This window comes from Magnolia sinica, chromosome 6 (assembly GCF_029962835.1).
Source record: "Magnolia sinica isolate HGM2019 chromosome 6, MsV1, whole genome shotgun sequence".
Taxonomy (NCBI): domain Eukaryota; kingdom Viridiplantae; phylum Streptophyta; class Magnoliopsida; order Magnoliales; family Magnoliaceae; genus Magnolia; species Magnolia sinica.
Window position 1 is genome coordinate 104177081 of NC_080578.1, and position 12020 is coordinate 104189100.

At 43.6% G+C, this 12020-nt stretch overlaps 1 protein-coding gene across 1 annotated transcript; it reads left to right on the plus strand.

The window, feature by feature from the left end:
* The first annotated feature begins 2036 nt into the window (after positions 1-2036).
* Positions 2037-5594, plus strand: LOC131249387 (pentatricopeptide repeat-containing protein At3g22690-like). Its single transcript, XM_058250137.1, has 2 exons — positions 2037-3704; positions 3812-5594. The coding sequence occupies exons 1-2, from the start codon at positions 2616-2618 to the stop codon at positions 5111-5113; spliced, it is 2391 nt and encodes a 796-aa protein (XP_058106120.1). The 5' UTR covers positions 2037-2615; the 3' UTR covers positions 5114-5594.
* Positions 5595-12020: the final 6426 nt, after the last annotated feature.

The window sequence follows — 12020 nt, forward strand, 5'->3', positions numbered from 1 at the left end:
ATCATGAGTATTACCTTATTTGAAAATCAGCCCCATCCACTCATCACATGAATCTCAATTGTATTTTGTTTTTATGTTTTTTTTATTAGTGGCTATGCATTGTTTTTATAGCATGGCTTGTGTGATGAGTAATAGATGGGGCTGATTTTTATAAAAGGTTATCCTCATGGCGGGTCCAAGTTGGAGAGTTAGGTGTCTCATGCACATGACATGTTGGGAGTAATTCGCTGGACAGATGGTGATTTATGATCCAACGAGTCTGATGGTGAGACAACAATCCAAAGTCAATAAAGCGTTAGGAAGCATTTGATATGGTACCATAGCCATTTCAAAGCTCAAGAAAATAGAAGCAAGAGTTAGTGGTAGGGGTGTACACGAACCGAGCTAACTTAGTTAGCTCGCTCGACTCAACTTGAAAAAGCTCGATTCAACTTGATTCGAAGCTGAGTTCGAGTCGAGTTGAGCTGATTTTTTTAGCTCGAAAATGAGTTCGAGCTGGCCCCAACTCGACTCGACTCGACTCGGATCGAATCCAGCTCGAATTGAACTCAGATCGAACCAGCTCGGTGACTCAGTTACTTTACCATTGATGTTGCTCACCAAGTGTTTGATAAAATGACTCAGCCAAGTGTGATCGGTGGCAAGCAAGGTATGTACATGAAACAAATACCATTTTTTTCTTAGTTTTTCTTAGTTTTTATGTTGCTTAGAAGGTGTTTGATAAAATACCTATAAAACCATTGCTTTTGTTTTACATACAGAGGGATTTTAAAGGTGTAGTCCAGGTGTCTGTGGAAATGCCTCAATGGCGAACTCGGCCCAAGCTGCTGACCGAACCAAGTTAAGCTGGCCAGTTAGGCTCGAGGACCGAGCCGAGCAGAGTTCGAGCTGAGGTCAGCTAGTGGCCGAGCGGAGTCGAGCTGAGGCCAGCTCGACTCGGTTCGACTCGATGTACACCCCTAGTTAGTGGGCCAGTCAGTAGTGTGGTGTAGCACATGTGTGGAATTTAAACAATCACACACATAGCACATTTGAAACATATAATACATAAATCGTAAATGATTTTTTTTTAAATGAACGTTTTTATTTTCTTTATTTTATATTTTATTATTGAATGAATTATGAGTTTTAATATTTGTATTTTGAGGTTTTATGAAGTGAGCCATCAAGTAATCTAAGAATCGACTTTCTAGGACACGCGAGAAGGAATGGAACTCATTTTAACATAGTGGATTGTTCTGTTTCTTGGCCATGGATTTAAGACCCAGTGAGTCTGACTCGTCCGAGTTGACTCAAACCCAGCCGAAACTAGAGCTGGGCAGAATCTGACCCGATCCGGTGAATCTGACCTGATCTAGTGGATCCAACCCAATCAGAACCGAACCGAAGGCCTGAATCGGTGCAAATCGAGTAAGACCATGCAGATCGATTGTACATCAGATCGAGTTCGGACCGTGGTCAATCCAAACCGATTCGATCCGAAATCTGAACGAACCCTAACCCCACTTTCTCTACCCAAAGGAGGCACTGCAGCCACCCATCTCTTCTCCTTTCTCTCCCTCTTTCTCTCCCGATTTCCACCATCTTTCTCTCATTCTTTCTCTCCCGTTTCCCACATCTCCTTCTTTCTCTCACCCTTTCTCTCCCTCTCTCTTCCTACACTCAACTCGATTCGGTTCGGGTCAGGCCAGCAAGGATTCGGATCGGATCGAGTCAGCCCTGCAAGACTCGGTCCCGGATCGGATCGAGTTCGAGTCAGGTTCTTGAAAAATTAGATCGAGTCGAGTTGGACCTAATCCGACCCGACTCGACTCGATGCCCACCTCTAACTGGAACTCATCAGGTGGCTTAACTCAATACCAAGAGTCAGTCCAAGTTGCCGAGTCTTTTCAACATGTTCCTGGCTATCCGAAGTGAGATAAAACTAGCATGTTTTATTTCATTGCTCAATGAGAAAAGACTGCTCCAATGGATTTTTTATTCTAGCCGTCCAATTTTGATGGAATTGATACCAAGACCTTAATGGACCAGGCTGAGATCTATGGAAGCCCGGTTCAGAAATTTTAGGTTCGAGCTTAGCTCTGACTCATGGAGGACCTAAACGAATAGGCCTGAGCCCAACCCACAATGGTTATGAAATCATGAGCTTGAGTCCAGCCAAAATCTGAGCCCACCACCCACTTTTACACAAGATCTAGGCCGTCCATTAAATATGCATATATGACAAAAATACCCTTGAAACCCTACAAGAGCTGGGCTTGGGCGAGCTGATGGGCGCTTATACATCCGGCCCAATCAGATCTCGGCCCTAATGTCCAGCCCAAGCCCGCCTAAAGCAGGCCACGCCTTAAAATCCCCAGGCTTTGATCCTACAGTCCCATCAGTGATAATCCAGACCATTCATTTAGAACAGGCACTGAACGTTGGCCAAATCTCACTGATCAAACATCCTCACCGTATCAAAGGTGAGATCTTCCCCGCATAACTCGGTCCCTGATAGATGAACGGTGTGGATCATCACTTTCTGTTACAGAAGCCTCAGCAGATATGGCGCGAATCCTTAAACCCTTTTCCCATAAAAACAGTTATTCCCGAAAGAGTCGGAGGATGAAAAGATGATAGCCGTCGCTTCATCGTCACCCCTTCATTCAAACTCCCACCTCCAACGGTCCTCAGTCTCGTTAACCTACACCACAGCTACCTTAACCTGCGCACACCCCTTCATCTCTCTACTCCAGAAATGCTCAAACACTCTGCAACTCCAGCAAATCCACTCGCTCATGCTCAAGACCGGCGCTTTCCACAACGACCCTCTTCTCTTCACGAGGCTCCTCTTCGCTTCCTGCTCTTTCTCGGACGATCCTTTCAGCCGCCGATACGCCCTTCAGATTCTTTCGTTATCCCCATTTCGGAATACGATCGTCTACAATTCCGCGATCCGGGGATTTTCTCTCGGTTCGATGCCGGAAGAATGCCTATTACTCTATTTGGAGATGCTTGAAGAGGAGACCTTTTTCCCCGATCTGTATTCATTCCCTTCTCTTCTCAAGGCGTGTTCGAGAATTTCCGCGTTTTCGGAAGGAACCCAACTCCATGGATGTGCTGTTAAAGTCGAGGCTGTTGCGGATCCTTGTGTACAGAATGCGCTGATTGGAATGTATTCTGCGTGTGGGATGATAGGTGATGCGCGCCTTGCGTTTGATAAAATGCCGGAAAGGACTTGCGTGTCTTGGAATTGTATGATTGCCAGTTACGCTGAAATTGGTTGTTGGGAAGATATGAAATCTTTGTTTTGGTTGATGGTTGAGCAGTCTTCTTTAGCGCCCAGTTCGATTACGCTGGTGAGAATGATAACTGCATGCACTAGGTCGGGGGATTTTAATTCGGGGAAGCGTGTTCATCGGTATATAGAGGAGAATCATGTTGTGTTGTCGGTCCATTTGGGGAATGCTTTGATGAATATGTATGCGAGGTTTGGGGAAATGGAAACTGCTCATAAGTTGTTTGATGAAATGCCTGAATCAGATGTGGTTTCCTGGACCACATTGGTTAGTGGGTATGCAGGGGTTGGATGTCTGGAGCATTCCCGCAAGCTCTTTGGTAAGATGCCTAATCGGAATGTTGTCACCTGGAATGCAATGATTGCTGGCTACATTCTTAATGGTTGCTTCAAAGAAGCTGCTTTTCTTTTCGGAGAGATGCTGGTACAGGCATTTGTTTTTCTTTATTAGGCACTCCTTTTCATTTATTGTTATTGTCTTTGTTTTTCTTCTGCAATAGCCCTTATTCTGAAAATTTTCTACTTTTGCAGGCTCTAGATGTGAAACCTGATAAAGCTTCTATTGTTAGCATGCTTTCGGCTTGTGTGCAGTTAGGGGATCTACGTATGGGTAGAACATTGCATGCATATGTCGAGAAAGTCCGCACCAACTTTCCCCTTGAATTGGTTAACTCTCTTATAGAGATGTATTCTAAGTGTGGGAGCATGGACCCTGCCGAGGCATTGTTCAAAAGAATGGAGGTTAAGAATGAGATCTCTTGGACTCTGATGGTGGTGGGTTATGTGAAATGTGGAGAGAAGGAAGTCGCGCTAGAAATTTTTAACAAAATGCCTCATAAGGATGGAGTTTCATGGAATGCCTTGACATCTGCTCTTGCTCATTGTAATTACTTCAGTGAAGCCTTGAGCCTTTTCCATGAGATGCAAAGGGCAGAAGTGAGTTCGAATGATCTTACTTTGGTGAGCTTATTGTCTGCTTGTGGAAGGGTAGGGGCTCTCGAATTAGGCAAATGGATTCATGCTTATGTAGATAGGAATAACATAGTAATGGATGCACACTTAGCTTCTTCACTCATAGATATGTATGCAAAGTGCGGATGCATAGAGCTATCGCTTGAAGTGTTTGATGACATGCCTAAAAAAGATGTTTTAACATGGACCATGATGATTCAAGGGCTTGCAATGCATGGTCATGGAAAACATGCTCTGAATCTCTTCAACCAAATGATGCAAGAGGGTGTGCAACCGGATGGCATCACATTTATTGGAGTTTTGAGTGCTTGCAGTCATGGAGGCTTTGTAGACGAGGGCCGCCACTATTTCAATTTGATGACTCAAGTTTATGGTATTTCTCCCAAGACCGAACACTATAGTTGTATGGTGGATCTCTTTGGTCGCTGTGGCCTTTTGAGTGAGGTGGAGGACTTCATGAAGAACATACCTACAAACTCAAATGGGGAGGCAATCTGGGGAGCCTTGCTTGGTGCTTGTAGGATTCATGGCAATGTTGAACTAGCAGAGTATGCAATGAATCACCTCCTTGAGTTGGACCCAAGCAATTCAGGAGCCTATGTTCTTCTATCTAATGTGTACGCTAAAGCTTCCCAGTGGGCTGATGTTGTAAAGGTTAGGAACATGATGAAGGGTAATGGGATCCAAAAGATGCCTGGTTGTAGTTTGATTGAGGTGAATGGCACGGTTCATGAATTCTTTGCTGGCGACATTTCTCATCCGCAATCCAAAGAAATCTGTTTGTTGTTAGATGAAATGGAACAGCAATTAGAATCTTCTAATCACTTACAAGAATTTGACATCTGCACTGGATATATATGAGGGAAGAGAACATGTAAGCAACAATCTAGTGATGGCCGTTGTGCTCATTAGCACAAACAATAAGACGCCAAAGAAGAAGGAATTTTGGGGTTTCTCAAGTGATGCGGCATGGTAAAGTATCTTATCTGCAAATTTTCTGTCATTATCCATTGCGATTGGTTTTGATGATGTGATGCTTTTTCAATGGTTGTGATGTCAATCATACCGTTATCAGTAGTGGGTTGAATTGCACAGCAGATCATTCTTGATACCTCCAGGTTCACTTGGTGGGCAGCGAATGCATCCGGTAAACTACTGGCAGCTCATTTTCTAAACAGAATTCAACTATACATAGTTGAAATGTTCATCCATAGTATTTAACATGTCAAAGTGTAGATATGCACATGTGGTTTTACTGTATATCTTGTTTCTACTGCTCTCAATATTCAAATACAATAGCATTCCTTGATAGAGAATGGAAATCTTAGTTTCCCTTTGCTCATCTTGTTTCTACTGCTCTCATTCCTTGATAAAAGAAATGAGAATGGAAATCTTAGTTTCCCTTTACTCCTTAATTGTGAGGATTTTTCCTTAATTTTTCTGCTCTTTGCTGCGTTCTCAGGTCTGTCTGCAAGCAAAAACAAGTGCATGGTCCTAAACTGTATGTTTAATACTTTATAATGCCCTAAAATCAATATCTTATAAATATATTTAAATGGGTTGGGATGGCTCATTCAGTAGAGCCATCGGGAGCATGCCATGGTGCAAGAACTACACCGATCAGATGATCCTAACCGTTTGAATGGGGCTAATTTATTACAACCGTCTGTGGTTTACAAGCTGTAGATCACATGGTTAGAATCATCAGACCAGAAAACCCCACTAGCTGGTGGGCCACGGCTTTAGCTTTTGGATGGGCCTTCTTCTCAGTGACCCAAACTGGTTTTATGATGGGCCCCATTGTGGACGGTTGATACCCAAAACAACTATCGGATGGAAATATTCCAACCCTTTGATTAATTCAACGGTTTAAAGGATCCCGTCTATATTCAAAGGAAAATAAGGGTTGCAATACTTCAATAATCCAATTAAAAGTGAAGCCCATCATATAAACGGTTTGGATCATTGAAAGATGCACTAGATCCCACACATTCGCTAGCTTTACCGAATGTGCTAAAGAAGCTGATAGGAAATGAAGTATGATTAATGTCATACCCGGAAAAGAAAATGTTACCGTTTGCTGGGTTTTCAGTTTGTGCAAGTGCAGCCCATGGTTTAGTGATCCAAACCATTCATTGGATGGACCCCACTTTGATGACCCATGAATAATTTACAATATTGAAAAATCCCAACCCTTCAATTGGTGGCGATGAAATAAACGGTCAGGAAAGAAAAGATCAGAACAATCCACATCCAAATGAAAAAAAAGAGGGTATTCAACGGCCAGGATATTCCATTATGGAGTTAGCCCGTTGAACATTTGGGCTGGACCCGGCTCTATCTAAGAGCAATCAGCAAGGCCAGGCCTACATGGGGTTTCATGGGCTGGCTCAAGCTTGTTGTTTAAGCCCATCAAATGCCCCGGGCCCAGTATTTACTATGTGGGCCAGGCTTGTGCCGGACCTTGGCGCGGCCCGACCGTTGAAAGCCCCTAATCATGAGGTCCTGAATCTCCTGATACATCGCAGCCGTGAATGATGCATCCCTTCTGTACAATGCAGGAGGTTTGAGGATTTGGTGATCCAGACATTGATTATGTGGCCCCACTGTGGATTCTGTCTCCAATACTTTCCAGGTGGGATGATTCTATCTTTCCCACCTACAACTATTATTTTATCCCATTGCATTATTGCTATTGCTAACTAGCATTGATTTATAGGACCCTGATCAAGGGTCAGAATTCGTCCAACTTGAGAATGGTTTTATGGGTCACCCATCTATTGCAAGTTCCTCAAGTTTAACGTTGTGGATCCCAAACCATGGGCCCTAAAAGTGGGGATTATGATTGAGGGATCCCAACCATCCATCCCAATCAACCCCACTTTAATGGCCCATCAAATAATCATTTCCTAGAATGAAAAATGCCGACCATTCAATTGGTGGCCATGAAACAAACCATCGGGAAAGAAAATACCACAACAATCGAACATCCAGATGAAAAGGGAAAGGAATTCAATGGTTAGGATATATACATCCAAACGGTAAATAGTCCCCCGACGCATCGGTGATCCAGACGGTTGATACGGTGGGTCCCACGTTTGATCGAGTACTCTCAATGCTTTCCAGAGTGGATGATTCTAGCTGTCCCATCTGTAACTATTATTTTATTAGATTCCAGTATTGTTAGCTAAACGTTGATTTAGGACACTGGTGCAAGGGCAAGAATTGTCTATCGTGAGAAAGATTCTTGGTATCACTCATCCATTATAAGTTGGTCAATATTAACGGTGTGGATCACCGAACCATGGTCGTGCATGAACGAGGAAGAGAATTATAATATCACTCTTATCCATTCCATCTATTACCGTGCATCAGAACCCTCCCTCCCAATTGGCAGCGGATTCGGTCAGGGCGAGACGACGGGGCCCACATTAATGTATTTGTTTCATATCAAAGCCGTCCATCCGTTTTTCCAGATCGTTTTAGTGAGTTAGCCAAAAATGGAAGTAGATACAAATGTCAAGTGGACCACACCACAGGAAACAGTATCAATTGACCATTAAAAACTTCTCCTGGGCTACAAAAGTTTTTAACCAAGCTTATTTTTGTTTTTTTTCCCTTCATCTAGGTTTGTATGACCGTACCAACAGATTGGATTGAAAAATAAGCCTTATGATGGGCCCTACGAAGTTTTTAATGATGGGCGTTCAGTCACCACTGTTTTCAGTGGTGTGGCCCACTGAGATTTGAATCTGCCTATGTCTCGAAATCATGCCACAAAATGTGCTGGAATAACGAATGGACCGTGTGGATATACAAACAAAAAATACATCAAGGTGGGCCCGCCAACGCTGCTGACCGAATTCAGCCTTACTCAGACGGGGCGCGTACTAGATACTGACAAGGTCAGTAGCCAAATTGGTACTGAAGTGACGTCACCAAGCTCTGTGGACCCCACCATGATGCATGTGCTGTATCCATACCGTCTATCCATTTGGAGAGATCATTTTATAGCATGAGAAGAATAATGAGATAGATCTAAAGTTCAAGTGGACCCCACCATAGAAAACAGTAGGGATAATGAGATCCACCGTTCAAAACTTCTTATTATTGTCTTCACTTCATCTATCTCTATGTTAACTTATGAATAGGTTGGATCTAAAAAATACATCATGGTGGGCCCTGTAAATGTTTCAACGGTGGGTGTGATTGATACCACGGTTTTCTGGTCCACGTAACTTGGTGACGTCACTTCAGTAGCCATTTAAAAAAATCTCTACAAATGGTTGGACAGTATGGATACAGCACATGCATCATGGTGAGGTCCACATAACTTGGTGACGTCACTCCAGTAGCAAAAGGGCTACTGACTATCTAATCCGCGCCCACCCAGACGGACCTGGGGCGCGGATTAGCTACTGAACAGTTCAGTAGCGATGTTGCTACTGAAGTGATGTGGTCACGTTTCATTGGCGCAAAACTTACGGCTCGGTTGAAAGCATTTAATGCACCTCCCTCATAAAAAAGAAACGCCGTTACTAGTCACGTTTGTACTCGACCACAGAAAACCAGTCCTGGCTCTTCCTGCCTCTCTGTTTTCCTTGTGATGGACACATCTCGACCTTCAGTATTTCTCCAAATAAAAGAATACAATAAAGTGCCTTCCACAAGTTGAGGATAGATGTGGCGGATTAGCTATGACATTCCCAGTGGCCGTAGCTTCAAAATCATACATCCGCTTGAAATTCAAATATCAAAGCAAGCAACTTCGAAGTACTGGAAAATCATGACCCTAGGTATCAAAAGAAAATCCCAACTCTTGAAAGATTTGGGAAGAATAGATAAATTAAAATTTACAATGGGTCGCGCGCAGAGAGAGAGAGAGAGAGAGAGAGCTATGTTGCAGAGGGAAAAATGAAGAACTTCAGTTGAGTTGTACTGAGTGAACTTTGTTGGCCCCATCTTGAGTCTGTGTGGCTTATCCACGCCGTCCATCCGTTTTTACAATTGATTGGAGCGATTGAGCCCAAATTTAAAGTATATCCAGATCTCAAGTGGACCGTACCACCGAAAACAGTGGGAATAATGATTTCCACCGTTGAAACCTTTTTAAGGTCTACCGTGATGTTTATTTGTCATCAACCTATTCAAAAGATCACACAGACATGGATTAAAAGAAATCATAAATATCAGCTTGATCCAGAATTTTCATGGCTCTTGAAAAAATTTTCAACAGTAGACATTCAATTTACACTTTTTCTTATGATGCGGTCCATTTGAGATTTGTGTATGATTCATTCTAAGTCTAATTCTCTTAAAATGTTTGGTAATATGAATGGACGGAGTGGATAAAATACATATATTACCGTGGGGCCAAGGACTTTACTGTAGCGTACGGAGTTACTCAGTACCCAACCTGCTTTCCGTGAATCAAAGTAAAATGAAGATGTTGCCGAGACCGAGTATAAACGTGGCCAGTAAACGGCGTTTCTTTTCTTGACGGAGGAGCATTAAATGCTTTCAACCGAGACCGACTTTTTCGCCAATGAAACGCGACCCCATCACTTCAGTAGCAATATGGCTACTGAAGTGTTCAGTAGCGAATCCGCGCCCGACGGACCTGACCTAATCCACTCCCGCGCACGCGGATTAGCTACGACAGGTTGTGTAGCCGCACTCCCTACTGAAGTGACGTCACTAAGTTCCGTGGTCCAACAATGACGTATGTTTTGTATCCACACCGTCTATCCATTTGGAGAGATTATTTTATAGTGCGAGGAAAAAAATGAGTCAGATCCAAAGCTATAATGAAACCCACCACAGAAAACAGTGGAGAGAGTGATGCCCACCATTAAAAGCTTATTTCATGTGCGCGTGAACCTATGAAAAGGTTAGATCTCAAATAAACATCATGGCAGCAGTTTGGCTAGTTACGCTGTTACCATCCAGGTGACTAGTGGTCTGTGCTATGTGGACCCCACTATTATATATATGTTTTATCCACGTAGTGGTCCATTCATTACGAAAGATAATTTTTTTAAAGCTTGATCTCAGAAAATGAGGTAGATCTAAATCTCAGAAAAACCTGCTAGGCCTGTAATGGATATTTGACATCTAACTCTTTCTTTTTTTTGTTAGTATGTTAGTACACCCACTGTCAGATCACACTTCACTGTTAGCCACCCCACTAGGGAATCGGTGCCAAGACTTCAGTGTTGAAACGAGGTATCTTTAACACTTCACTATTATCTTTAATTCTTTGACATCTAGCTTGTTGATTAGATTATAAAGTCTTAGATGAAGGGATAAAATATATATAAGCTTGGTCCAAAACTTTTGTGGCCTTAAAAGCTTCTAATGGTGAGCATTCAATTAATAATGTGTAGTCTATTTAAAATTTGGATCAAAATCATTTTGAGCTCATACCATAAAATGATAAGGAAGAATGAGTGGACAGCATGGATGAAACACATACACCATGGTGGGGCCCACAAAACACCAACCACTAGATAGGGTCACTAGCCAATCAGTTTGCCATTACAGTGGACCTTTTATATATATATATAATTTTATTTTATTTGTTGTGTTTAACAGGTGTTGATGCAAATGTCTGGTTCGTCCTCCTTTGACCCTTGTATGCCTGCACAGAAAGAGGACAAAGGAGACCCTGGCTCGAGCAGGGGACCCTCCGATGCCAAAGTCAGGCCTAGACTCGGGGTCTCAAAGTATTGAAAGGTTTTTAGAGGGAATTTGTTTCGTACCTCTCAAGGTGACAGGGGTCCTCCTTTTATAGCTGCTGGGGTCCTCCTGATATTGAGCGCGGGATCTTCTCCTGGTATCACGGAGATAGGATCGTGCCCATCTTGAGCCGTCATCCGATCCCGTGAGCTTCGGGGTCGGAGATCTTATCCCAAGATATCCGGGATGAGATCTGACCTACGATCGGTCTTGTAAGGTGGTCCGCCCGACACATGCCCGGAACGCTGATAAGTCGTCCGAACCGACTCAACCGTTGTCTCGGTTTAGCGAACCATGCCTCGGATTTGACACATCCTTTTTTGTACCCGAGGCATTAAGTCCGAGGGGACTTGTTGTATTTTTTCCCCCAAAGGAAGCCCCCTTACTCCGTGTGTTCTATGACACTAAGGAGTAGCTTTAGCGGTTTAACCCGAGATGAGTGTTCATTAAATGCTTCCTGGCCTTTGAGGGGGCGGTTCCCGACATCGCATGCGCCCGTCAAAATCGCACATCCCGCCAAGATTGGACACGTAGCAAGGGATTATTGCGCCCCGACGGCGCCACGTGTCGAATGGGGAATCGATGCGCGAATCATTTCCCCATTAATTTCTTCCGCCACATGGCAATCTTATAAAAGCCCTTCTCTTCTCCTCTCCTATTTCCATTCCCCTTTCTTTTCTTTTTTTAGCCTTTCATCTCCTTCTTTTCCTTTCTCCCGTCGGGGCCTCTTTCCGCCATTTCCGTTTTCCTTTCTCCCTCGGTGAGTTTCTCCTTCCTCTTTATTAGAAATAATGGCGGATAGGAGTTCTCAAGTCCCGTGGGGAGCTTGAGAGAAGGCGAAGCGCCGGGGGTTCGGAATCGCCTTCCCTTTGGGAGATAGGGTGGGCCAACGCCGCTTTCTCCGAGAGAGTCACCGCTCCGTGGCGCCCCTTCTGTTCCTTCGGGGGGTCTCTCTATTAACCCGGAAGGCCTAACTTCAAAGGGCATGGAGGAAGATGAGGAGGAAGAAGATGAAATTTTAATCGCCGAA